This window comes from Hippopotamus amphibius, chromosome 6 (genome assembly GCF_030028045.1).
Source record: "Hippopotamus amphibius kiboko isolate mHipAmp2 chromosome 6, mHipAmp2.hap2, whole genome shotgun sequence".
Lineage (NCBI taxonomy): Eukaryota > Metazoa > Chordata > Mammalia > Artiodactyla > Hippopotamidae > Hippopotamus > Hippopotamus amphibius.
The window spans coordinates 433,385-459,770 of NC_080191.1; the positions used below are offsets into that span (position 1 = coordinate 433,385).

General features: G+C 61.4%; 2 protein-coding genes across 3 annotated transcripts; one reads left to right on the plus strand and one right to left on the minus strand.

Moving 5' to 3' along the window:
- The first annotated feature begins 8,712 nt into the window (after nt 1-8,712).
- Nucleotides 8,713-12,856, plus strand: LOC130856069 (uncharacterized). 2 transcript variants are annotated; one of them, XM_057740253.1, is made up of 2 exons: nt 8,713-10,692; nt 12,019-12,856. In XM_057740253.1, exons 1-2 carry the CDS (start codon nt 9,559-9,561, stop codon nt 12,085-12,087), a joined length of 1,203 nt encoding a protein of 400 aa, XP_057596236.1. In that variant the 5' UTR covers nt 8,713-9,558; the 3' UTR covers nt 12,088-12,856. The 2 variants fall into 2 exon arrangements, with proteins under 2 accessions (XP_057596236.1, XP_057596237.1); XM_057740254.1 differs by lacking the exon at nt 12,019-12,856 and having other exon boundaries at nt 8,713-9,863; nt 10,492-10,926.
- On the minus strand, nt 12,417-17,229 carry LOC130855540 (collagen alpha-1(II) chain-like). The gene is made up of 6 exons (XM_057739307.1): nt 17,171-17,229; nt 15,744-16,007; nt 14,852-15,103; nt 14,187-14,792; nt 13,831-14,014; nt 12,417-13,589 (listed from the first exon to the last, which is right to left on the minus strand). Exons 1-6 carry the CDS (start codon nt 17,227-17,229, stop codon nt 12,417-12,419), a joined length of 2,538 nt encoding a protein of 845 aa, XP_057595290.1.
- Nucleotides 17,230-26,386: the final 9,157 nt, after the last annotated feature.

Below are 26,386 nucleotides of genomic sequence, written 5' to 3' on the forward strand. Positions count from 1 at the left end.
GATAAACTGTGGGGTTCGCTTGAACGTCCCTGCCCACAACGCCCTCCCTGTGCCCACCTTCCTGGACCCTGGTGATCTCCGCAGGGTCAGTTTTCTTTCTCTTGTTCTGAAGGGAATGCAGGACTCAGAAGACCGTGGGCGGGGTGGAGGGGTCTGCTCTGCCCTCCGTTCTGGGCGGCAGTGCCTTCTGCCTCCCCCCCCCAGTCTGCCTCCAAAGGCTCTTGAGGGCTACGCTGTTTGCCCCCAATTATATCTGCAGAATAACACCATTTGTCTCAAAATAGCCAGGTTGCGTGAATGTCAAGGCAAAGACTAAAAATTCGGAAGACGTGAGGACGCCTAGGAAATGTCCTCAAAAGGAGACGAGCCCTTTAGAAATCGGGGTGGAGTCCCGGGCGCTTCGTCCTCCTCAGGGTGGGGGGCGCGTTACGGGTGTGCTGGCCCAGGAGAGCCCGAGCGGGGGCCTGCAGGGTCAGCCCCGGGCTTGAGCACCGGCCCCTCCTGGGAGAAAGCGTGGCCCCTGCATGTGGTCAGCGGAGGAACGGCCCCACGGAGTCCACGGTGGAGCCTGCGCGTGTGACCCCGGCTTGGCCAAAGGACCGGGCTGGTGGAGGACCAGGGTGGAGGTCATTCCGGGCAGCCCGGTGCCGTCGCAGGGTCCTGAGACGTGGAGAGCGGGCCGTGTGGAAAGGAGGGGGGGGCCGCCAGCCGAGGACTGTGGGGGCCCCCGTTTGAAACTGGACCCTGTAAGGAGGGCAGGAAGGGCAGCTGGGATTGTCCCGAGACACCCCGAGTCTCATACCCGTGGGGGCAGCTCCTTGTGGGAAACATGGGGACCTCACGCTGTCCAGCATATCCTGGGACGATGACCCTTGGTTTGTCCCTAACCTCAATGATGTTTCATCCAGGGTCTTGCCGGCCAGTGGGGGAGGGGACAGTACCAGGTGCGGGCCTGGGGGGAGGGGTGCAGGCTGGGGAAGGAGTGGGGCTGGGGGAGGGGTGCGGCTGGGGGAGGGGTGAGGCTGGGGGGAGGGGTGCAGGCTTGAGGGGAACGTACAGGCTTTGGGGAGGATGCAGCAAGCTCCCATGAGGCTGAGCGTGGTCCAGCAGATGGTGGGAGAACCTCCCAGACCTAGGCTGTATTTTTAAAGTGGAGCCTGGGACTTCCCTGGTGGTGCAGTGGTAAAGAATCGGCCTGCCAATGCAGGAGAGACGGGTTCGATCCCTGGTCTGGGAAGATCCCACATGCCACGGAGCAACTAAGCCCGTGTGCCACAACTACTGAGCCTGTGCCCTAGAACCCATGAGCCACAACTATGGAGCCCACGTGCCACAACTACTGAAGCCCGTGCCTCGCAACAAGAGAAGCCACAGCAATGAGGAGCCCGCACACCACAATGAAGAGTAGCCCCCACTCGCCACCACTAGAGAAAGCCCGTGTGCAGCAATGAAGACCCAACACAGCCAATTTATAAATAAATAAATAAATTGATATATTAAAAAAAAAGTGGCGCTTGTGCGTTGCTGGTGGGTGGGAGCGGGGGTTGAGGGGAGGGAGGAGGGCCGGGCCAGGGCGGCTGGGCCCCGCACGAGGAGGGCAGGAGCAGCTGGAGGTGGGGGCGACGTCGGGCGCCGGTGGGGAGCCTGCGGTTAGGGGTCAGGTCACGGGTGACGCCCGTGGGGACGCGGCCTGGGTGCAGGGGCGAGGGGTGGCTACAGTCCGCGTGGCTGTGCCTCTGGCCCCTGGCCGGGCTGTCGGGCTGAGAGGACCACGCGCCGGAGCACAGGCTGCCCGCCGCACACCCTGTGCAGCGTGTCCGGCCCCTTCCGCCTCCGCCAGCGCGGCGGTCAGTGCATCGCGTCGGGTGCTTCGTCGCACCCAGGGCCCCCGTGGGTGGCGTGGGCCGGCCAAGGGCCTCATAGGGTCGCGTCACCCTCAGAGGAGCTGAGGCGGGCAGACCCCAAATCCTCAACACCCCCTAGAGCAGCCTTCTCCCAGAGAGGTCACGGCCAGAGGCCAGGCCGGGGCGCGAGGCTGAGGGCATTTTTCTCTGAAATAAGGTAAACCGAGAGAGCTTTTCTCTTCTTGGATTCAAATGGGGCAGAAATCAAGACACGTGTCTGGGAAACGCACACACCTGCACCTGCAGGATGGGGACCCCAGGCCCGGGGCGGGGAGGGGCGCTGTGCCTGCTGCCGGCGAGGAAGGTGTGGCCGGAGCTGCAGCCCCTCGGCGGAGCCACGGCCTGAGTCCAGCACCCGCCGGCCACACACGTCTGGGGGAGGTGGACGGGCTGGCACGCGGCCGCCTGCAGGGCTCCCCACGGGCACGGGCTCTGGAAAGCGTGAGGACGGGCGCTGGCGGGCGTGTCCCGCGGACCCTGCATCAGCGAGGCTGGCCTTCCCCGGGCCCTGAGCCCCTGCCCCCGGCTGTGGGAGGGAGGGCGGATGGAGGGTCAGACAGAAATGCCAGCGTTCCCAGGCGGCACAGCCCTGGGGGGGCCCGGGGTCCCGTGCGGATGAGGATGAGGGTCCAGGACGGCTGGGGGCCGCCCGAGGCCCACCAGCACGGGGGGCGGCTCCTGGACCGGGGCCCAGGCCATGCGGACCCGAGGAAGGATGCCTCTCCAGGCCTCACGGACGGCGGGGTGCAGGGGGGCGTGGAGTCCCCACCCTTCTCAAAACTCTGCCCCCAGCACCACAGAGGTCAGGCTCCGGGCCCAGGCCTGCCGGATTAGACCCTGCGGGGCGGTGGGGGGGGGTTCAGTTAGCCCCAGGCTGTGGAGGCTGCGGCGGGGTGGGCGGTGGCGGTGTCCACTGAAGGGCTGGGGGGCTGAGAACCAGGGGAGTCACTTCCTGAAGACCCGCAGAACCCAGGGTGGCGAGGCCGTGCCAGGGTCTCCTGACTCCATCTCAGCCGCCAGGTGGGGGTCTCAGCCCCAGCCCCCAACCCGCTGGACACCAGCAAAGGTGGTTTTACACGTGAAGCAGAAACAAGCTGAGATGAGAAGGGAAGGAGGAGCGGGAGGTGGCGGGTTGACCGTCAGTGGACTCACAGCCTCGCCCTCGGGAAGCCGGGGCGCCTCCCCGAGCCGGGCAGGGGCGTTTCCCGAGGCTCGGGCCCTGGGGCTCAGACCGGGCACGGTGGAAACAGCAGGGACCAGGCTGCGGAGGGGGTGCCCGTCCACCCAAACCGCCCTTCCCATTTCCATGTTTTGGTCTTTGATGCTACATCAACATTTCCTCTTCGGAAGCAGGTGGGGGCACTCCCTTCGCGGTCTTCTTTGGGGGTCAGACCAGCTCAGCTGTTCTTCCCAAAGAGGCACTGGGAGGAGAAGCAGTCTCGACTTCATTTCAACAATGTGGAGTCACAGACCCAAGCTCTCGCTGCCACGTGGCGAGGCTGGACAGGCCGCCCTGGGCCTGCTCAGCGTCCGTCTGCTGCACAGCTGACCTCGGCGGGCCCAGCCCTCTCATGGCGTCTCTCCACTTTCTGACTTTAGCGTCTGAACCAAGCTGAGGCCACAATCCCCGCGTGTCCTTTCGCGGCCCCTGGAAGAGCGCACAGGTCACCCCGCTCTCACTGTGGTCCTCGTCTGGAGGGGTGCAGGTGGACCCTGCCCAGCGAGGCCGGCGCACGGGGCCCTCGACTCCACGCCTGGCCTGCAGTGGGGTCTCGAGATCCAGCTGCAGCCGCGGTGAGTCTCCCAGACCCCAGGGCTTATCCTGGGACCGGTGGGCAAGGGTCTCTCTGCAGCCTCTGCCGACCTGGTGAGAGCCGCTGGGAGATTCTGGGCGTCAACCCAAGCCTGGCCTCCCAACCCCGCCCAGACCCCAGGCCGCCTGAGCACAGACACAGAGGGAATCCCAGCCTGGGGCCCCTGCCTTCCTGCTCTCCCTGCCAAACCCCCCGCCTTCCACGCCCAGCTCCAGCCCGGCCTCTGACGGCCCCTTTCTGCCCCGGGACAGGGGTCCCCTTGTCACGATGTGCCCCAGACACCCAGGCCCGTGAAGACCGTGGCCCCCACCAGACCGTCCGCTCCCTGGGGGCTCCTGAGGCTGAAGTCACAGCCGTCCTGGGAGCTCCTTGCTACAGACACGGGGACGTGGCGAGACTCAGGGCCCGTCCGAGGCGGCCGAGCTGGCCGGAGCCCGCGTCTCCTCTAAGTCGCATGTCACTGCGGCTGCAGCGGAGAGAGCTGGGCCTGCCCGGCAGCCCCGCCCTGGGCCTCCCGGGGCCTCGCGCCCAGCTCTCTGCTCTCTGCTCCCGGGAGGCGATCACTCGACACGTCCCGATGAGCCGATTTCGCAGAGGCGTGAACCGATCCATGAAGGGGGGGACTCGGGGCCACCCCGCCCCGACCCCCTCGCCAGCACCCTGGACCGTGCCAGACGCTCACGGGCCCCCCGACTTCCCGAGCCGGACGCTCCGGACCGGAGGGCATCTCCTCCAGATCCAGACCCGGTGCCGCCAGGCCAGCGGGCGTCTGGGGGCACAGGGCCTCCGGCCTCGGTGGGGGCGCGGCAGCTCAGGTTCCCCCGAGCGGGGTGAGGCGACCTGTGTGCCCCGGGTCCCTGGGGAAGGAGCCCACGCGTCACCCACCAGGGATCCCGCTCGGGGCCGCAGAACGGACTCCGGGGGCGACGCCCGGACGCCTCCCCGGGGGGACCCCCCGCTCAGCTGCCGCAGCCCCTCCCATCCCCCTGGCTGCGAGGACCTGCCTCCCGGGGGCTGCCGCAGCTGCAGGCCTTTGATCTAAATCCCCCCTGGACGCAGCCACCACGTGCCGGTTTCGTGTTCCCGGCGGTCAGCCCCTGCGTCCTCCACGCCCTGCAGGGCGCCGCGGGCTCTTGAGTGATGACAGCACATGGGCCTCTGCGGGCCTTGCCGCGTCTGACCTCAGGGAGCGCCTCCTCCCCCCTCCCCCCTCCCCCGGGCTGAGGCGGCACGGAGGTGGCCCCAGTTCACCAGCTGTCGTCCCCGCGCGGCCCCCCACCGGCCACGCACGTTCAAAGGCCTTCGTGTCCTCCCGTCTCCTGGGGCAGAGGAGGCCGCGAGCCGCGCGGGCGGGCAGGGCTCAGCCCTGTGCTTTCCCCAGGCGCCGCGCTCAGCGGAAGCCTGTCGCCGGGGAGACCAGGCGGGCACGCAGGGTGAAGGCCGGCCTTGAACACCCCCTGCAAAAGGGAGGCACCCGCTGCCCTGTCTTGGAGACACAGCCCCACCCCGGCCCCAGGACGCAGCCCAGGGACGGTCCACCCGCTTCCTTCTCTGCGTCTCGTGGGAGAGCCGCCTTTGCCTCCCGGGGCTGCGGGCTGGGGGGGTCCTGGGGCAGCGCGGGGAGTGTCTGGGGGGCCATCACCGCCCGGCGCCCGTGTGCGCGGGGAGCCCGAGCCGCCACCCCAGGGCCACCCCCGCCCGCTGGGCCAGGCCCGTCCTCAGGCAGGACCCGCTGTCGCCAAAGGTTCCAGCAAGACCCCCGGGGTTCGGCTTCTGTCCGCGGCGGCCGAGGTTTAACGCGGGCAGTGACTCAAATCAGAAAGTCCACCTCACGCTAGGCCGAGCGGGTCCGGGCAGGAGCGGCAGGCGGGCTCCTGGTCTGGCCAGGACTGTGCGTTACTCCTCAGGAAGCGGGCCCCAGGAACCACACACGTGGAGGAAAGCCACCCACACGCGGGTCCACGTGGAGTGCGGTGTCGTGCCATCAACAGGACACAGAGTGTGAGGAAGTGACCTCAGCTTGTCCCGCGATGTGCCTCGTGGCAACTCCGTCGCGTTTAATCTGGAAGGCTGCAGAACAGCCCGCCGCCCTCACCGCAGCTCACCTGTTTCTCTGTTCACGGATTTTTGTTGTTTTCATTTTTCTCCTTCTACAAACAATGCTGCAAAGAAAGTTCTCACCCCTGAGTCGTGGAGAGAGATGAGAGGAGACGTGAGGGGGTGCGGGGCTGCGTCCAGACCCGGCCTGCCGTGAGCAGAAGGTCCCGCATCCCGGCAGGCCACCCGGCCCCGCACGCCTGACCTGGGACACGGAGGTCTGGGCCTGTCCTCGGGTTCTGGCCCTCTGCGGAGCCCTGCCGTTTCCCGGGTGAATCCTCTATCTCTGCTGCTTGTTCTGTGTGACACGCTGGACCCGGTGGCGGACGTGGACGGAGGCGCGAGCGCAGCACCAGGCGGCACCCGGGCGGGACCCGCAGAGGCGTTTGAAGACCTGGGCGTGGCTGGAGCCCGTGGGACCGCGTCCGGGAAGGTCTGATGCCAGCGGGGAGGGGGCGCCCGCGTCTCAGGGTCTCGGGGAGGCCCCGGACACCTGGCGTCCCAGCGTCCACCCGGCAAGGCGAGCCGAGGTCACGGACAGCGGGGAAGCCGCAGGGCCCGCTCGGGGCCCCACCCACCCTTTGGTCCCGTCCGTCTAAGGAAGAGAAGATTAACGGTCGCTTTTTACCTGCGTTCATCTTCCAAAATTTTTTAAGAACTTGGTTCACTGGCATCCGCCAAGAATAACCAATTGTGTATTTTTTTCTTAAAGAGTTTTAAGAACTCCTTTGATATTGCTTACTCAGAAAGGCTCTTCTAACATATTTATGTTTATAATTATTATTTGCATTGACTGTGTTACTGTATTTACATGCTCTGTAAATGTTGACTTGTTCATCATGTCGCATGACAGCCATCGGAGGCACCGCCCGCGTGGCCGGTGTTACCGCGGACTCACAGGTCCAGCACATTCAGTGTTTCACGCGCCGCAGTCACTGTCCCGCCGATGTCAGCCTTCCCACGGTGAGATTGTCCTTTACGTGTTCAGGCGTCTGGAATCTGCTTTGTTTGGGGAAAGGAGGGGTCCACCCACCCTCCACCAGGCTCCGCGGAAAAAGGAGAGGAGAGGTCTGTGCAGCGAGGGGGCCCAGGAGACGCTGCGTCTGGGGCCGTGTCGCCGAGCCCGCACTTGGACAGGGCAGCTCTGGGGCCGGCAGGGAACCAGCTGCTGCCCAGCAGGCGAGAGGGGCGGGTCTCGGCCCGCCGTCGCTCCCGCGAACCACGGTCCTGGAGCCGCGGTCCAGACGCCCGCCTGCCCCTCCGGTGCTGCAGTGAACGCACGGAGAACACAGATCATTTGCCACCGGAAAGCGGGTCAGCCGTTGCTTTGTGGGTAAGAGAAAACCGGAGTTCAGGGTTGACGGACAGCAGGCCTGGCAGGGGCTCTGCACCCGTGCTGCCCCTTCCCAGAGAGAGGCCACGTCCCCCTCGGGCCTCTCCCTCGTCCGAGGCCACAGATGAGGCCTGCGGACCCGGCCCCAGCGGTTCGCGGCCGGCTCAGGGACGGCTCCTGTGCCGTCTTAAATGCGAGGTTGCGCACTGCTTTTCTTTTCAGTAGTTTTTCCGAACTATGCAGCTGTAGTCAAATGGACCCAGGAAATACTATGTAGTAAGACTCTCCACTGATTCTCTGCAAATTTAAATTCCCGTTGCTCGCCAAAGTACTTGATAGCTCTCAAGAAGCATTTGTAATGTCGTAATTAATTAATCCTTTAATAGCAGTAGGATGAATTAAGCAAGAGTTGGAAAGGGAAGCTACTTTATATCTTCGACTGTAAGTACTTCCTGCCCAATTTTTGAATAGTTTTTCCCTACTCTGTCCTCGACCTGAATGAGCACGGAAAGCAGGGTGGATCAGACATTCCATTCACTCACTACGATCTCTGCTGAGTTCCCACTTTTCTGAGGGCACGTTTGATGGGAATCTGGGCACCAGGGCCTCCTGGGGTGTGTGGAGGGCCCCTGCCGTTCGGGTGGGGTTGAAGTTTCCCCGAAGGGGCCTCCTTGCTGAGGACGTTGGGATCTGCCCCCCAAGACGCCAAGCACATCCCCTAAAAGCCCCAGACCAGGCTGGAGCCTTTGATTGGCAGCTGGGAGCGCAGGACACCACGGGGCTCCCCTTGTCTGGCCACTGTCCTGCCATTTGGCTCACGAAACAGCGGGCGTCTCTGTGGGAACCACGCCTGGTCTCCTGCAGCCCGGGGGTCAAGTCCAGACGCGGGGCCCCCGCGGCCTCCTGCTCGCCTGCCCCCCGGCCAGGCACAGCCCCCCGCCCCTCCCGCCCTGCCCGTCCTTCTGCCCAGCGCCCGCTCGGACACGCAGACCTGCCCGCGTCCAGCCTCTCTCCCCGCAACCTCCATCCCCCATCAGGGCCTGTCACGCAGCGTGAGACTGCAAACGTCCCTCCCGTGAGAGGAAGAGGGAGGAGGCCATCGGAGGGCCGTCGGCCGCGCGCGGGCCCACCCCTCAGACCCACCTGCTGCCGGGGGAGCTCACCTCCTGCGGGACCTCGCGCTTCACTCGCCCATCGGCTCCCAGGCAGCCCGTGTGCAGGCCGGGGCCCGCCTGGCCCAGCGCCGCCGCCCTTGAAGGACACACTGTGCCCCGCGGAGTGGGCGGGGAGAGGAGGGCGCTGGCTCGCGGTGAGGGGTCAGGAAGCAGGGGCATCTAACCCCTCCCCGGACCTCAGAGGGCTCTGTGCATGTGGGCGCTGCTCCCTTCGCGAGCCCTGGCCCCTGCTGCGCAGGTGGAGAAACCGAGGCACAGCGTGTGCGCACGGGCCGGCCGCCAGGCCTGGCTGCCGGGGTCCTGCGGCTGCCCTCCTGGAGGACACGCCGGGGCGCCGCCTCCTCGCAGAAGGGCCCGTTCGCCCCCACGGGGGCCTCTCGCCTTTGTCACCAAAACGTCTGCGAGCAGAGGGCCGACACCCACCCCCCTGGGAGGAGCTGTCTCTCTCCAATCCCACGACTTTCCTCTACCCCGGACTGGCTTTTTCCAGAAAGAAACAGGTAGAGACGTGAACGTTCGCGTTGACTGTAAAATTCCAAGCTGGCTCCTCGAGGTGCAGAGAGCGGAGGGTGTGGCTGCCTTGGCCTCGGCCAGGAGGTGAGTGCACCAGGCCTGCTCCGCGGGCCGAGGTGGGGTTTCTGCCCAGGCCGGACCCACGGGGCCTGGCCGGGCTCTGGGCACGGAGGGGCCTGGTAGGAGGCCAGGAGGCCATTTGCCACCCCCAGGGGCGAGCCCACCCTGCCCCGGGCCAGGGGACCTGCGCTTGCCCATGGGGAGATGTAGAGGCAGTGCAGGTGCAGGAGCCCATGGGCTTCCCCGGCGTCCAGCCCTGGCCAGTGGGAAGGTCCAGTTCCACTCGAGGAGGCCCAAGGCCCCTCTGACCTCTCGGGGGAGGGGCCTTGGCTTCCCTGGTGCAGCCCAGCTGTTCTCCTTCATCTCAGACTTCCTCTCCGCCTGTCCAGGCGGGCCCCGAGGGGCCAGTGCAGAGCAGACAGTGCCTGCGGCTCAGGTCCACGGAGAGGCCCCGACATCCTAGGAAAGGGGCTGCCTTCACCCTGCAGGTGGTGGACCCGCCACCCAGAGAGGGGGTGCAAACACGTGAGCTGGAAGCCGGGGTTCACTGCCACCCGGGCTGTGTGTGTGTGTCTGCGTGTGTGTGCCTGCATGCGTGTCTGCCTGTGTGTGCATGTGCGCGTGTCTGTGGACACATTCCCAGGGCCCCCCCACAGGTGCACATGCGTGTGCGCAGGTGTAAGTCCAGGGGCCGCGGCCATGTTCGCACCCTCACCCCGAGAGCTAGAAGCAGCGAGTCTACACCGTCTCCACCCTCCTGGCCCCGGGGAGTGTCTGCTGCTGCAGCTCCGCAGGAGGGAAGGTTTGGGCTGATCCAGGGCGTGAAGGACAGAGGCGCCCAAGTACCAGCTGAGCTTTCAACACCGTCAGGGACCAGCGTCTGTGCTGCGAACACGGGCTCCGTGGACACAGCCTGGAGGACCGACCGCAGTCAGGCGTGTAGATGGGCAAACTGCTACATCTTCAGGTGCCAGATATTCCCACCCTCTGTTCCAAGCACGCCCTGGGGTTGGGATCCCCGTCCTAGAGAAGGACTGGGCGCCTGCTGGGGAAGGGCCCGCAGAACATTGCAAACTCACAGCACAACCAGCAGTCACACGGACAACACCCACCCCGCCTACATGGTCACACGGACAACACCCACCCCGTCGACACGGTCACACGGACAGCACCCACCCCGTCGACACGGTCACACGGACAGCACCCACCCCGCCGACACGGTCACACGGACAGCACCCACCCCGTCGACGTGGTCACATGGACAGCACCCATCCCGTCTACGTGGTCACATGGACAACACCCCACCCCGTCTACACAGTCACCCGGGACACACCTGGTCTACAGACCCCTGCAGCCAGCCTACCAGTCTCTGGCAGAGGCCCTGTGGGGTGTTTGCTGGACGGGCAGTCAGGGCACACTTGGGGCGGACCGGTGTGCTCGTGGCCGGAGACGACCGGCTCCCCTGGGTGGGTGTGGACGCGGGGCCTTGCCGGCTGCCTGGGCAGAGACTTGAGCTTGCGCTCCTCCGTCGGGCTTGTTCAGGGGACAGCGGGGCCGGGGTCCTCCCTGACCCCCCATTCTTGTGTGACTGCCAGCTTCCTGGGCTCCCTCTGCCTTCGGGAACACGCGTCCACCCCACCCCCATCCTCAGACCCCGGCCCGTCCACCCACGTGCTGGCCTGCAGAGCCTGAGGCAGCCCCCACCTGCCAACCGGGACGGACACATCTGCGCCCTCAGGGTCCCCTACCTCCAGGACAGGGTCCAGTGGAGGCTCCTTGCAGTCGACCAGGAGAAGGTACCAAACCTTAATCGACCTCAGCAGTCATGCGTGTTTCATGTCTATTTCTTCCTCAAAGTGTATTCTCTTACTATTGTGTCATAATTTAAAACGTGTATTTCTTCCCAGAAGGCAAAGACACCCAGATTCATCTCTTTTTCTTCTTAAAATATCCTTTTCTTCGAAGACATAAACCAAGGTGCAGGTGGGGACAGCCCTCCTGGTGGTCTCCATGCTGGCAGCCGGCTGACCTCCTGCAGGCTGGCCTGGGCACACGCGGTCTGGCTCTGTCTTCAACGTAAAGCAAGTTCTGTGACAGGACAGTGAGTGGCACGGCCAGAGCCTGCTGTTCAGGGCCACAGGCTGTGGGAACGCGGCCGGGGGGCTGGTGGAACGCGGGCACAGCACCGCCTGCCTGGACAGGACCCCGGGCCTCGCACTCGGCCTGGGTGCGCGTGTGCCAGAGCGCACGACGCCGGACTTTGCTGCATGGAGGGGCTGTGAGGAGGGCGTGGGGTGGCGTGTCTGCTGGTGGACGCGGCCCCGTGGGGACGGGCCCCGCAGGGATGGCGACAGGCCGCTGAGAACAGCCAGGGCCTGCGGCGGGGCCGCTGGGCTCTCTGTGCGCTGGGGAAGCCCTACGCACTTAGCAGCTGGTGAGGCAAAGGGGTTTCCTCTCCCGGGGCTGCTCTGGGGCTGGAGCGGGCGCGCAGCTCCCTGCACGAGGCCTGGCGTTGAGTGGACGCTGCGTTAGCCTCACTGTGAACTTACTGTCTTACCCGTTTTCTGGCCCTCACTGTGCTGGTACTACGTCCTCCTCGCATCAGATGACAAAAAGTTAAAACAGATTACAGCTACAGCGGATTAAAATAAATTATGACCCCGTCAAAGGCAAATGACGGAGCAGAAGGACGCCGTGTTGGGCGGGAACGGCGGACCACCCCGGACGGAAGGGCCGGGGACGCTCTTCCTGGCCGGCGCGGCAGCTCACAGGCGGCGTGGGGAGCCGCCCCGGGCCGCCCGATCGGTGCCCGTCCAGCGGACGTGGCCCGGTGTCATGGCCCTTGAGCACAGCCTCTGGCTCCACGGGGTTGCAAGCTCTCACCCACCGGACGGTCCCTCACGGCCGTTCCCCCGCAGACGCTGCTGCTCAAGGGGCCGGCTTCTCCCCGGCTTCTCCAGGGCAGGTGGCGGCCCGTGCGCGGGGACCGGAAGGAAGGCCGAGGCCGAGGGGCCCTGGGGGAGGCGCGGGCCCCAGGGTGGCGGGTCGTCCTGTGAGATCTGAGCTCGCTCCTGGGCTGCGTGCGGCCTCGCTAAGTTACTTCTCTTCACTTTGTTCCCCAGGAAGACAACGGCTCCAGGAAGGAGAAGGGGCGAGGACAGGAGGGCACGGGGACTGGGCACACAGCTTGAAGGAGGCTGTGTCCCTGTGGCTCGGTCCTTGTGGGGAGGGGCGGCCGCCAGGCCCTCCCTGGCAGTTCAATGGCGAGAGGTCCCCTGCACAGCGGGAGCCGCTCCTGGGCAGCTGTTGTTTAATCGTTTCAAAACGTGTCACCGAGAGTCAAAGACGTGGGCTGGGCGCCCCAGTCCCCTCCCGAGGGTCTGGGCATCGCGACTCAGAGGAGGGTCCCGCAGACCCTGCGTCAGGGGAGGGCCGCCACCTCCAGGCCTGCCTCAGGCAACAGTTCCTGGGAAAACCACAGGCTGTGGAACTAGACGGCTCTGTTTAGCTAACACCCTTCTCATTCGCGAAACCCCGACTTGTTAAGGGCCTGGGATGCCCTGGGAACGGAGACGGTGTCCTGGCTCTGGGGGAAGAAGAGGCTCCTGGGGTGGCTTGGGTCCCGCCTGTCAGGCCAGTGATGCACAGACGCACGGGCGTGAGACGTGAACTCCGGGTGCGCCCTTCCTGAGACCCGGCTGGGCGCTGGGGGGAGGGGAGAGCAGGGCGGTGGCCAGCCCACCTTGTAGGCCTGCGAGGCGACAGGGCCCACCAGCCTGGGGGTGACGGGATGAAGGGGGACACAGAGTGGTGGCTCCGCGCCCCCCCCCGGCCTCCACAGCGGGCGAGGGCACCCCCGGGAGGACCGGGCAGAGGGTCCGAGACCCCAGCCCCAGGCCCTGTCCCCGGCTCCGCGCCTCCCCCGAGGAGCTGCGTGTGTGACACAGGCTGAGCGGGGCCGCCGGCTCGCTGTCCCCTGGGGCGGTCTGCTCCGGAGGCCACGGCCGAGGGCCCCCGACCCCCAGCCTGTGGCCTTGGCTTCTGGGGACACACGCGCCCCGGGCCGTGTGCTCACGCCGGGCTCGCTCTGAAATGAGCGGTTTCCCACCCCTCCCACCGCCGCCCCCTCCCCCGGCCCCGCGTCCCGGAGAGGCCCGGCCGCGCCCACGGCGGGTGCTGGGGCCTCGCGTGGGAGAGCGCAGGTCCCAGCCCCACGCCTGCCGGGCGCGGCGCCCACGCGCCCTCGGCTCCGCGGACACAGAGCCCCTCCCGCCCCGCCCCGGGCGCGTGCTCCGGCCCGGCCTGGGCCGCGCCCACCACCAGGCTCCGGCTCGGGGACCGCCTTGGGCTGCCGCTCGGCGTCCCCGGACCCCTGGAGCTCCGCGTGGGGCCCCGTGGCTGGGAGCCTTCCCGGGCCTGCAGCGCGGACGCTCCCGGGCCCTCCAGCCTCCGGCGTGCGCCCCCCGGCGCCCCCCGTGCGCTGGCCAGGAGCCCACGCGGCCGTGCCTGCCGGGACCCAGGTGCAGCCTCCCCCCAGCAGGTCCCCTTCCTGGGGACAGACACCAAACGCGCTCCCAGGAGCGGAGCGTCCTCCCCGGGACGAGACGCGGGGGCAGCGGCTTGGGGTCCCTGCCCCGTCCCGGTGCCTCTTCTCCCTCTTACCGCGTACGTGTGTCAGGGACACAGAGGACACCTGTGTGCCCACCGGCAGAGCCCGGGGTCCCGCGCTGCCAGCGAGGCGCGTCCGTCTGAGCCCCCGCTTCCTTCCGCCCGGGGCCCCTCACACGCACACGCGCGCCGGCCTCCGCCGCCTGCTCTGCTCGGCCTCCGCCGTCGCAGGAGGAGGCCCCGCTCTGCGGTCTCCTGAGACCCGCTCTTTAGTCCTTGTGTTGGTGTCACACACGCCTGTCCCGTGGGCCTCGACGCGTGCTCACCTCCAGGTCAGGCAGATTCAGGCCGTGCCCTCGAGGACGCGCGCCCCCTCTCCCGCAGCGCTGCCTCCTCCGTTCCTGGGGCGCGGGGCGTCCCGCACGAGCGTGGCCCTTCTTCCCGGAGTCCGGAGCCAGCCCATCCCCGTGGCCGCGAAGGACGGCCGCCCTGAATGAAGCGCTGACGCCGCTGGGGAGGCGGTGGGGGAGCGAGGGGCCACGGGGGAGGTCCGGCCCGGGACGCGCCGACCCGGACAGCTGGGATGCGGGCGGGGCCCTCCGGCGTCACCAGAGCAGCACGGGGGCATCCTGACCCCGGGGCGGGTGGGCGTCGTGCCGGGGCCGCGCACGAGCCTCCTGACCTGGGGGAGGCGGCCGAACCCCCAGGCCCAGGGTCACAGCACGGGGTCGGGGGTGGGCGTGGGGGGCGGGGTCCGGGCCCGGGCAGCCCTCGGCCCCAGACCCCCGCCGCCCGAGACAGGCAGGTGGCGTCAACAGCAAAACTCCCTCGGTGAGGGGAGGCCCCTCGCCCCGGAGGAGGGCCCGTCTCCGAGCGGCTTCCCCCCGGACGTGGCCACGCCCGGGGCAGGTGCGCTGGCCGCCAGGGAGGGGGTGGGTCCGCGCCGAACCCTCTGAGAGCCCAGGGCGTGTTCTCCGTGTCCTTGCGGGACAAACGCATGGAGCGCAGCCGCCCGCAAACGAGGGGCCGCTGGCCGGGTCGGCGGGGCCGGGCCCCCGGGCTCTGCCTGCGAAGGCGAGGTGAGCGCAGGGCCTCCGGTGGGCGCGCTGGGGTCCGGGCGCCTGGCCCGAGCATCCCCCCCGGGAGCCGGCACCCCCGAGGCCGCTGGAGCGCGCGCTGCCCGACCCCGCGTGCGGCCCTCAGACCACCGGGGGCAGCCCCACCGTGGTTTGTGGACGCGCTGTTCTCGTTCAGCCCGAGAGACACGTTCGACACCAGCAGCTGAAACCTGGGGGAGGGCCCGGGCCGTGGGGAGACCCCTCTTCCCACCAGCAGGTAATTACCCACCCGCCCTCCGAGCAGCCCCGCTCCGCATCTGGGCTGCGAAGCCAGCCTTGACCTTGGTGCTGCCGGGCCAGGGCCTGACGCACGAGAACTGCGGCGGCTCCTCGGGGGCTGGGGGCCGTCACGTGAGCAGCAGGTACGCCCGCCAGCGGCGCCCACGTCCTTCCCCGGAGACCGCGGTGCCCCTCCCGCAGGCCCTGCAGCTCCCGGGCGCCCGGCCCAGACCCTCCAGGACGGGGCGCCGCTGCCTGAGCCCTGCGGAGGGCCGGGCCCCAGCGTCCACACGGCCCTGGCACCCATTGCCCTCAGCGCAGGGACAGGTGCGTCCACACCCCTGCTGTCAGGATGCCCAGCAGGGGCAGGGAGACGTGGGGGGGATGGGGCTCGCAGAGGCGCTGAAGGGACAGATGCGGGGCCGACAAGAAAGGCGGGCTGACCGGAAACCCCAGGGGGTCCACACCTGACCACCGGCGACCGCCCCGCCCGCCGGACACGTGGCTGGTCAGGGAGTCCCCGAAGCCGTCATGTCACAGGCGCGAGGCCAGCTACTGTTTCTCTTCTCAACAGATGGTTGGCAGGGAAATGTGATTTATGGAAAGACTCTCCCAAAGGCTGGAAAATAAAAAAGCAGAAAGGGTCAGGGCCGCTGTTGGGAGGGGTGGGGGTGCAGGGGGCGGGGAGCACAGGCACCTGAAAGGAGCCCGGCTCGGGCCCCGTCGGCCCCGCCACAGGAGACAGGCCGACGCGGGGCCCACGGTGGGGGCACCGGGCGCACGTCTCCCCGCCGGGTCTCCTGTGCTGCCCCCCCACCTTGTCTACAGCATCCCCCCGCCCTGCTCAGGCACAGCCTCCAGCAAAGGCCTCCCCACATCCTCTCGGCAGGTCATCCCCTTACCAGTTAGGGGGTTTGGTTGCAGGAAACAAAGAGGACTTCAACGCCAAAGTGAAAGGGAATTTGTTGGCGGGACGCAGAATGGACGGCAGGCCGTGAGGTGGCCCGAGTCCTGGAGAGCAGGTGGTCTCCTGGTAAGAGCGGCGCGGATGGTGGCCTTGACCCAGAGGCGGGAGATGGCGGCCCTGGGCGCGGGGGCCATGGTGCAGCGCTGACCCTGCGAGGGGTAGCGTCGCGCTCCGGAAGGAGGCGGTGGCGCTGAGGCTTCTGGGGGGAGGACTCACCCAGACAGCAGGTACGGGAGACAGCAGGCCCTGCGGAGCACGGAGCGCGGACGCCGGGTAACGTGGAATGTCCACCGCCCTCTGCTGCCCACTTCTGAGCCCTGGCAGCCCCTTCGTGGGCACCCCCACTGTGCTTTCATCCTTTATTCCTGTGCTCACCCCACCCCCACCCCGTGGATGCGAGCCTTCTGGGGGCTGGTCCTGCTGTATCTGTCTTTCTGTCTTGACACCCAGGAAATAGTCAACCTTCTTTGGAGAAAAGCAGATCTATTTATATGTACAAAGCTATCAAATTTATCTCTTAAGAGTCATTTAACGGGGACTTCCTAGGTGGCACAGTGGCTAAGAATCTGCCTGCCAATGCAGGGGACACAGGTTCGAGCCCTGCTCCAGGAAGATCCCACATGCCATGAAGCAACTAAGCCCCTGCACCACAACTACTGAGCCCATGTGCCGCAACTATTGAAGCCCACACACCTAGGGCCCGTGCTCCACAACAAGAGAAGCCACTACAATGAGGGGCCTGCACACCACAATGAAGAGTAGCCCCTGCTCTCAGCAACTAGAGAAAGCCTGCGTGCAGCAACGAAGACCAACGCAGCCAATAAATAAATCAATAAATAAATAAGAGTCATTTAACAGATCTATACTCAAGTTCAAGTGCCCCAGACAAAAGGGCGAGCCAGGGAACACACAGTAACAGCCTCAGGCTGAGGAGGGGCTTTTCCCTGATTCACTTCAGAAATTCTTTTTTTTTTTTTTTTTAAATACAGTAAGTTCCCTACATACGGACGAGTTGGGAGGTGGGACGTGGACACGTGTCTAGGCTGGAGATATTGGCGGGGCAGCCCCGCGTGGCCGCTGGGGTCTGGATTTTGTTCCAAGTACACAGGAGGCAGAGAGCCGTGCCCGCGTTAGCTTTAGGAGAGGAGACTGTGGTTGCACGTGGACATGGTGGTGCAGCAGGGGAGAGAGGAAGCGGGCAGCTCCTTAAGGATGGTGGGGGAGGCCAAAGCCATAGGAAACAGGGGCCGCAGAGAGAAACAGCACTGAGGGTGGGGGGTTGACCTTGGGACGGGTGGGTCTGACGGAGAGACCAAAGGGGGAAGACGGTCCAGCAGGACTCGGCATGGGGCTGTGGCGGACCCAGACGGGAGGAGCTCCAGGCAGAGATCATCTTGCGTGACAGCCCCAGAGCCCCGCATGACGCCCTCCACGGAGAGACCCACAGGATCATGGATGACACGACACGCCCGCCAGCCGGGAGCTGGGACCTGGGTCAGATCCGCCCAGCAGAGGGGAGGCCATTTCCCGCGGCCGGCTCTCCAAGGGGCCTCTGTTCTCCACGAAACAGAGCGTGTTACCATCGGAACCTCACGAGGCGGCAGAAGTCGCCGGCTGTGGCCCCTGGAGGACGGTCGCCTTCACCCGCTCGTGTTTGCCCATCGTGGTGCCAGGTCCAGGCAGAGGCAGACGGACACAACTTGCTCTGCCCTCCGGAAGCTCGCCTCCGCACCCCGGGCCACAGCAGGCATCCCCCTGCTCGTGTGCCCTCCCAGGGGCGACGGTGGGCTTGGACCAGGAGCACCCATCCCTGGAGGACGGCGACGCGCTGAGCCCTGAGAATGGGGCGCATTTCCCACCTATCTGCTTCCATCACGGGCACACGCTATCACACGTGTGTACGCAGTCATACACGCGTGTCTGCCACTGACTGTTGATAGAGCTGGAATCCTCTTTCCCTCCTCTGGCTGGATGACGGTGAGGGCGATGTCACTTCTCAGAGACTTCGGAAGGTGAAAACGTGTGTGTGTGTGTACACATGTGTGTGCGCGTGTTAGTGTAACATGAACCATGACCTCACCTTTCCCCCCCAGAACCCACTGTTAGTATTTTGGTTTGGGGAGAATTTGAAGAAGAGAGTTTAGAGAAGACACGACCATTCTTGACTCTGTCCCCACCAGACCTCCCGTTTGCTGAGACGCGCGGGGACCTGCCGGGGGCCTTGCACACGTCGGGGGAGCAGCCGCCAGGCCGGGCTCCCCGCCCTGCGGACGCCGGCTCACGCGTCTGTTCTCCTGGGGATTCTCGCCGTGTGCTGGAGACAGTCCTGTTGCTCGATCTTTACACAAAATTATCAGACAAAATCAGCAGCAGCCATAAGTAGTGAATTACTGGCTTCCACACTGTAGTCTGAGAAATGCTTTTAAATTAGAAATAGCCATTACTGCTCTTTGCTTAACCAGAAAAATGAAAGTGAGGGTGTTTTAGGAGAAAGGGCGGGCAGAGCCCAGAGAAAGAGGCCATGTTTCCTGCTTGGGTGCCTGTCCCCACGACCGTGCACATGGCCTTGTTTGATGCTGGTGGAGCTCCCGTGCCCCAGAGAGGAGAGGCCAGCCTGGGGCTGTGCGGCCTGCGCAGGGCGGCTGGGGCCAGGTTCCGGCCTCACGGGTCCCCGTCCGCGGAGCCCCCCCAGGGGTCGCCAGGCTGCAAGGAAAATCCCAGAGATTCTCAAATGCTCTTAGAGGCCAACGTTTTTGAAAGGACTTCTCACTGTGACGAAACTTTTTTTTAAGTAAAGAGTGAGTGATTTTAGTTGTTTTGTGGGAGCTGCGATATTGCTGTATGTTTTTCATATTTAGGTTCGTACTTTCAGTCGTGCATAAGTTATGGTACAGGTGGATACTATAGTTGTCAGTTATGGTACAGGTGGATACTATAGCTGTCAGTTATGGCACAGGTGGATACTATAGCTGTCAGTTATGGCACAGGTGGATACTATAGCTGTCAGTTATGGCACAGGTGGGTACTATAGCTGTCAGTTATGGCACAGGTAGATATTATAGCTGTCAGTTATGGTACAGATGGATACTATAGTTGTAAGTTATGGTACAGGTGGATACTATAGCTGTCAGTTACAGTATAGGTAGATACTATAGCTGTAAGTTACAGTACAGGTGGATACTATAGCTGTCAGTTACAGTACAGTTAGATGTCACATTCCACAAAACAGATTTCGAGGTGGGAGTGGTGTTCGCTTTCACCAGGCTGTTACTTGCTTTAGTGGAACTTCCGCCTCCCGGTTCTGGGTCCTCAGGATGATTTATGGTTGCAAGGGTCGCGGCACCACGGAAGGGCAGAAATTAGCTAGGGTCGTAAATACATCAGACGCAGAGCAGGTAAAGGGGGATCAAAGAAGTCACACCCAGCCACATGGTCTGTCCCCAAGGAGCGCGTCAGGGGAGGGATGCTTCCCCGTCCCCGCGGACAGTCCTCCCCCAGGCCCCGCCCAGCAGGCAGGCGGGGACACACACCTGCACAGACCGCGCCCCCGCCGCTGTCTGCCTCCGCCCCCTCTGAGACCCTCGCTGAGGACAGACGGGCAGGTGCGGGCACCACCCGTGCCTCTCGGGGACCTCTCCCCAGCTTCGTGTCGCTCTCGCTGGGAGCCCGCTGCCCGTCCACGCGCGTGGGGGCCCGAAAGCCCTCCGTCTGCGCTCAGCCCACCTCGTCCCCTCCCCGCCAGCTGCCTGGGACTCCGGCCCCTGTCTCTCCTCCAAGAGGGGAAACGTTCTAGTCCCTGAAGTTGCTCAGCTTTTCAGTCACTGCGCTTTCACATGGGCTGATTCCGAAAGCCGAGTCTGCAGTCCTGCTGCCAGTGCCGACGTGGACAGAGAGAAGAGCCGCTCAAATGCCCGCCTCTCCACTGGGTGATGCCCGTGAACCCCACACAGAGACGTGAGTCTCCGGCCTGCCTCTCCTGCCTCTCCTGCCTTCTCATCCCACCACCCCTACTTTCACAGTGTCACCCGGGCATAAATGAAGTATAATAAATAAGTGTGGGGTTTGACCAGCTTGGTGTACACAAATACCTATGAGACCATCACCATAATCAAATAGCAAGCGTTTCCATCACCCCAGGGGTCTCTTCCGGCCCCTCAAGCTGTTTGGGTGAAAAACCTGCTTCCAGGCATCTTGCATGGCTGCCTGCCGGCCCCCCTGTCTTGGGGTGGACGGAAGGATGGACTTGGAGGACAGAGAGCCTGCATCTCTGGGTCCCACCCAGGGCAGAGCCCCGGTGTTCTTGCCAGGAAGCCAGGGCTGGACGCCCTTCACAGTGCTGTTGGGTCCCGGGAGACCAAACCCTGAGGGACTGGCCCACTGACCCTTGGCAGGGGTGGTGCCGGGTGTCCTGGGGGACCGTCTGCAATGGGCAAGGCAACTCTCCAACGGAGGCCGGGTACCGCCGGGGGCCGGGGGTGGAGATGGGGCCCAGCCACGCGTGCACCCACCCCCAGACCCTGCCCTTCACCAGTCAGAGCAAATACACCGTGAGAGACCACCGCTTAACCATCTGTGGGAGGAAAAGTACCTAGTATTTAGGAACTAAAATGGACCACGAGACATTTTTGTTATTCAAGATTATTTTTACAAATAGATTTCAGAAGATGAGTGATGAGGTCGTCCTGCCACCTGATGGGGTCCCGGCCCCTGCGTCCCTCCCTCTGTGGTCAGTGGTCCCGTCAGCCCTCTGCCCCCCTCCCCCAGGACCTCAGGCCTGCAGGCAGTGTGACCATGGGGCGGAGGGAGTGATAGGAACGCTCCTCAGAGCCACAGGAAAGCAGCGCTTTTACTGACACTTTGGAATTGCCTGCCTCCTGGATAAAGCTGTCTCTTCCTTAACTTAGCGTGAGTTAGACGTGGCTGTGTTCCTTGTGACAGTTAATTACTTCTGCCAAAAGCAGGCCAAGGGCTGCAGGTGAGCCCTACTGGCCATTCATCACTCTCTAGAGGATTGTACTTAGAAAGAGAAATTTCTCCCTCTGACCTGACTCTCGGGAGTTCGTGCTACCTTGGTTTGCTCAATGCAGCGTGGAGAACCGACGTGGAGAGGAAGGACAAGGTCCCCAAGGGTGTCCGGGTGCCGGTTCAGAACCTGCGTGGAGAGAGCGCAGCTGAGGTCTTCCTGAGCCGAGCCCAGGACCAAGCGCCTCGTCCCAAGGAGCCCATTCCTGGAAACCCACCGTGAGGCGCTCGGGAAACTGAACAACCTCAGGGAAGCTTTAGGTAAAAGGAAAAAAGAGTAGACGTTTGTGGAATGGTGAATTATCACTTCCATACCACCCTCTGGGGAAGGCTGGGTCCTGTGTACTTGCTCTGATTTTTCTCAAAGCGGGGTACACAGTGTTTAGCAACTTAGCACCCTGGTTTTGACCACAAGAAAGGGCGGTGCCTGGCCCAGAACACACAGCACGTCCTACAGACGAGCCCCAGCGTCAGCTCCTCGCTGAAACACGCACCAGGGAGGTGGACTCGGTCACGCAGCTGGAAGGTGAGCAGCCACGTGGGGAGCTGGTTTGCTTCCCCTTGGGTGTCAGAGAGTAAGCTTCCCAAAGAGCGATGCCTTGAGCAGCCGGGATGCTGCTGCTGGAGCGTCTCAGAGGCCCGGCTCCGTCAGCACCGACACGGGGCCCCCTCGACCCTGCCTGCGTCCCCGGCCCCATCCCAGCCCAGGAGCTCACATGGGTCCCTCTCCCTGGAGCCTGGAGGGAGCCCAGTGGCCTCAGCAGCCTGCCTCCTGGGAAAGGAACCCAGCTCGTTGTGAGTGAAAAGCCAAAGCGTCCCCCCCACCCCGCGTCTTGCTGGTCCCCAGAGGAGAACTCACACATCTTTGTGCAAAACTACACAAACCACGTTCTGTGGAAAAGACCTGGCCCCACAGCTCCCAGAAAGCCTCGTGCCAGCACAGCCAACATCTATTTGGCATTTTTAACCAGCATTTCCTGATGTTACTTGCATGGAGTACTCGTCTTTCTTTGCAAAACACGGATTAACATTTGGTGGAACACGTATTCTTTTAAAAACAGTTGTAAAAATTCCTGTCTACCAATATTTTTTTTAATTTAACAAGTGTTATTCCACGAAGTTTTCTGGAACAGCTTTCCTGAGACCTGATTTACACGCCATACGCTTCACCGGCTTGCAGCGCACAGTTCTGCGGTCTTAGCACACTTCCGGAGGCGTGCAGCCGTCACAACCTCACCTGGAAGCGTATTCACCACCCTTAGACGGAACCCCTGCTCCCACGCCCGTCACTCCCTGCTCCTCCTCCCCCAGCCTCGGCAACAACGCGTCCGCTTCGCGTCTCCGCAGACCTGCCCCTTCTGGACGTTTCTCATCCACGGGTCACAGAGCGTTTGGCTCTTGTGACCCGTGACCTTGATGAGCCGACGTTTCCGAGGTGCCTCCTGCTGCAGCATGCGTCCGTCCTTCACCCCTTTCCTGCAGGACATTCCTGGGGACCGCTACCCCACTCTGTGCAAACCCCCGTCGGTGGAGGGTTAATTATGACCCTTGCGCAGGAAGGCGGCCTTTATTCAGGGCTATGGCAGGGGCAGAGACCACCCCCGTGGGGCTGCGCAGAGGGGGAGGCAGGCGGGCCCCCCTCCCAGCAGAGCACGGAAGGGGGGCGCTTACAGCCGAGGAGCAGGTGCGGGTGGCGCGTAGAGAACTCTCAGGAGGAAACGACCGCGGCGGCGGGGTGCTGGCGCGACCGACTCAGCAGGGCGCTTGCGCACCGTGGACACGGCAGAGATGGACAGGGAAGCCCCAGGTGGAGGCCTGGTTGACACACAGCCTGGGGACCCTGAGCAGAGTTTGGTCAAGGAGAAATCTGTGTCAGGGGACGTCTGGGTGGTCCCAGTTTTTGGCTCTTGTGAAGAGGGCTGCTGGGAGCGTTCTTGGACACGTTTTTGGTGGAAATACGTTTCCGTTTCTCTTGGATGTTTACGTAGGAGTGGGATCGCTGGATCCCATGGTAATTTCACGTTACTTTGAGGCACTACCAAACCATTTTCCGAGGGGGCTGCCCCGTTTTCCATTCCGGTCGGTGATGGACGAGGGCGCTGGTTTCCCCACATTCCTGCTGACCCGCGTCTGTCTTTTGGTTACAGCCCTTCTCGTGCGTGTGACCTGGCATCTCATGAGGTTTCAATATGCATTTCCCGAGTGACGAGCGGCATTGAACATCTTTTATTTGCTTATTGCCCGCTTGTATATCTTTGGAGAAATAACAATTTAAATCTTTGACCATTTTGTAATTCGGGTTTTTGTCTCTGTTCGTGACTTGTAAATTTCTTTGTATATTCTAGATACAACGTTCCTTATCGCTCTACAATCCGCAAATATTTTCTCTGATTCTGTGGGTTGTCTTCTCACTTTCCTGAGTGTCCTTTTAAACAAAAAAAGTTTTTAATTTTGGTTAAGTACAGTTTATTGAGTTTTTTCTTTTGTTTTCCATTCTTTTGTATATAAGAATTGATTTCTTAATCTAAGGCCATGAAGATTTACTCCTATGCTTTCTCCTAAGAGTTTCATAGTTTTAGCTCTTACATCAGGTTGTCGATTCATTTTTCTAGTTAATTTTTGTGTATGATATGGGGGGGTGTCTAGTTCCATTCTTTTGCATGCGGATATCCAGTTGTCGCAGCACCATTCGTTGAAGACTGCCCTTTCCCTCACTAAGTTATCTTGGTGTCTTTGTCAACAATCAATGGACTATAAATACGTGGGTTTATTTCTGGACTCTCTTCTGTTCCCTTGATCTCTACGTCTGGCCTCATGCCTCACGCTCGTATTAAATACACACACGCAGAGGCTATATTTCTGGGCCAGGCTGGAGGGGTGAGAGATGACCCTTCTTGAGACGAGGAGTGTTGTGGCCACGCTGATGAGCCGTAGGGCTGGTTTGCACCGGTCACACCTGCCCCAGCTGTCCCAGTCACCCGCAGCTGTGTAGCCAGCTCAGAACCTCACAGGTCCGACCGGGAACGTGGGTCTGCTCGCTGACCTGCACTTTAGGCTCGGCGGGGACAGCTCGAGGCAGAGGCGGGGTCGCCCACAGGTGGCCTCGGGCACGGGTCTGGGGCTGACGAGGAGAAGGCAAGCAGTCGAGGCCTCTCCGTGTGACGTTTCCATGCGGGCTCGGGCTTGAGAGCGTCTCGCACGTCAGCCCGGGGCTCCCAAGGGGTGTGTCCCGAGAGAGCTTGCTGGGGAAAAGCTACAAATAGTTCACAGCTTTAAAAAACCAGCTTTATTGATGGTAATTTATGTGGAAGGAAATTCAACAATTTCACTGTAACATTCAGAGTTTGGGGAAGTGCAGTTTTACAGTCACAAAATCATCACTATAATCCATAAATACAACATTTCCAGCCCCCCAAATTTCCTCCTGGCTCTTCACGATCAGCCATCCCCGGACACTGGGCCTGGGCAGCACCTCTGTCTACATTACTACTCTGTCGCCTCTTCTAAAATTTTGTATAAATTTTATACAAATGGCATCGCACGGCATGTGGTCGTGCGTGTCTGGCTTCTCTCACGCAGAGCAATGTTTCTAAGATGCACTGAGTGGCTGCAAGGGTCGGCGGTCCACCCGCCCCCTCTCCTGGCAGGCCGGGGCCCCGTCTTACGGGAGACCACAGCTGTTGGTCCACGCACCAGCTGACGGTCACCTGAGTTACACCCAGTGCCTGGATATTACGAATAAAGCTGATATTAACATTCACTTTCAAGACATGTGTGAACGTACGTTTTCATTCCCTTAGGTAAATACTTAGGAGTGGTTGTGTGGTAAGTGTACGTTTAACGTTATTAAAAAACCAAAACAAAACAAAACTGTGTGTTTTCCAAAGTGTCTGTGCTGCTTTGCATTTCCATCCACAATATATGAAAATTCTAGTTACTGTACATTTTCAACAACACTTAATAGTGTCAGATTTTTATTTTTTTAATTCGTCCACTCCTAGGGCGTGTGGAGTACTACACTGGTTTTCATTTGAATTTTCCTCATCGTTACTGATGCTAAGCATCTTTTCATATGTTTATTTCCATTGGCTTCGCCCCTGAGGTGTCTATTAACATATTTTGCTCATTTTTTTTAAAAAACTAGGCTGTTTATGTATTTTTCAAATGTTTTCTACCAACGTATAACGTGTTGTTTTATTTTGTTTTCTTAACAGTGTCTTTCAAAGAACATCGAATTTATCGATTTTTTTCTTGCTTGGATCATGCTTTTGGTGGCAAATCAGAGAACTCTTTGCCTAAACCAAGGTCACACGATCTTTTCCTGTTTTCTTCTGGAAGTTTTGTAGGTTTAACTCTTACATTGAAGTTTTCATTTCACACATCCTGAGTTGATTTTGTACACGAGGTCAAGTAAAGGTCTAAGATTATTTTCTCGCATGTGGCTACCCAAACACCCCAGCACCACGTGTTGAGAAGATGATCCTTCCCCACTGAATGGTGTGGGTCCATTGTCTGACGTCAGTTGACCATAAATGCAGGGTTATGTCTGGACTCTGTTGCGCCCAGCCGGCTCACACCAAGGCCACACTGTCTTGATAACAGTAGCTTTAGAGCAAGTTTTGAAATCGGGTAGTTTAAGTCCTCCAACCTTGTTCTTTTTCAGCATCGTCTTGGCTACTCTAGGTTATTCACAGTTCCATATAAATTTTAGGATATTGTTTTTCTATGAGATCTGGAAATATTTGACTTTTACTTGGTGTGTTAGTGCTTCACGGTTCATGTAGCTACCAACGTAGTTGGTTAAATCTACCATCTTGCTATTTGCTTTCTACTTGTTCTGTCAGTTCTTGGTTCTTTTTTCCTTCTCTGTCTTCTCTTTGAACTTTAAGATTATTGCTCTACAATCGGCTTTCAGCAATTTGATCATGATGTGCTTTACTGTGCTTTAGTCTGCTTTTGGGTTTGTTGCATGAATTTATCATATTTGGGGAATTTGCAACCATTTCATTTTTTTCTTTTTTTTGCAGCCATTATTTCTTAAATACGTTCTGTTTCTCTCTCTCTGTTTCTCTCTGTCTCTGCCTCTCTCTTTCCCTATCTATGTGTAGACAGATACACGCACACACACCTACACACACACATGCTGGTCTCTCTGTAGAAACTTAATACAGGGTAGGAAGAAGTGCTTTGCATTATATACTGTCCTGTATTTTAAAATTCCTTATAGGTTAAATTCATATTGAATTAACTTTAAAATGAAAATTAAATTATGCTATACACCAGAAACGAATATAGTATATATCAATTATATCTCAAAAATGTAAATTAAATTATTTTTCAATTTTTACTTTCAAATTGAAAAAAAGTGTTAAAAATCATGTCGATATCTCCCATTTTAAGTAGCAGCCGAGTACATCTGCCCTCGAGTAGATGGTCCTACACTGGTTCATGAGTGTTCACGACACATCTTTTGAGAAAAGTGGGCGAGGGGGGAGTGAGTCCACGGTCAAAACAATGGCATAAGTACTGGACCGAACCGGAAAGCAAAGTGCCTGC

Coding starts and splice junctions, on each gene's coding strand:
- LOC130856069 (XM_057740253.1), top strand. CDS start 9,559: ATGCGTGTGCGCAGGTGTAAGTCCAGGGGCCGCGGCCATGTTCGCACC. Junction 10,693..12,018: donor TTGCAGTCGACCAGGAGAAG/GTACCAAACCTT, acceptor TTTGTTCCCCAG/GAAGACAACGGCTCCAGGAA.
- LOC130855540 (XM_057739307.1), bottom strand. CDS start 17,229: ATGCGGGGCTCTGGGGCTGTCACGCAAGATGATCTCTGCCTGGAGCTC. Junction 15,104..15,743: donor GCAACCAAACCCCCTAACTG/GTAAGGGGATGA, acceptor GGCCCTCCGCAG/GGCTCAGGCAGCGGCGCCCC. Junction 14,015..14,186: donor GGTTCGGCCGCCTCCCCCAG/GTCAGGAGGCTC, acceptor CCGCCTCCCCAG/CGGCGTCAGCGCTTCATTCA.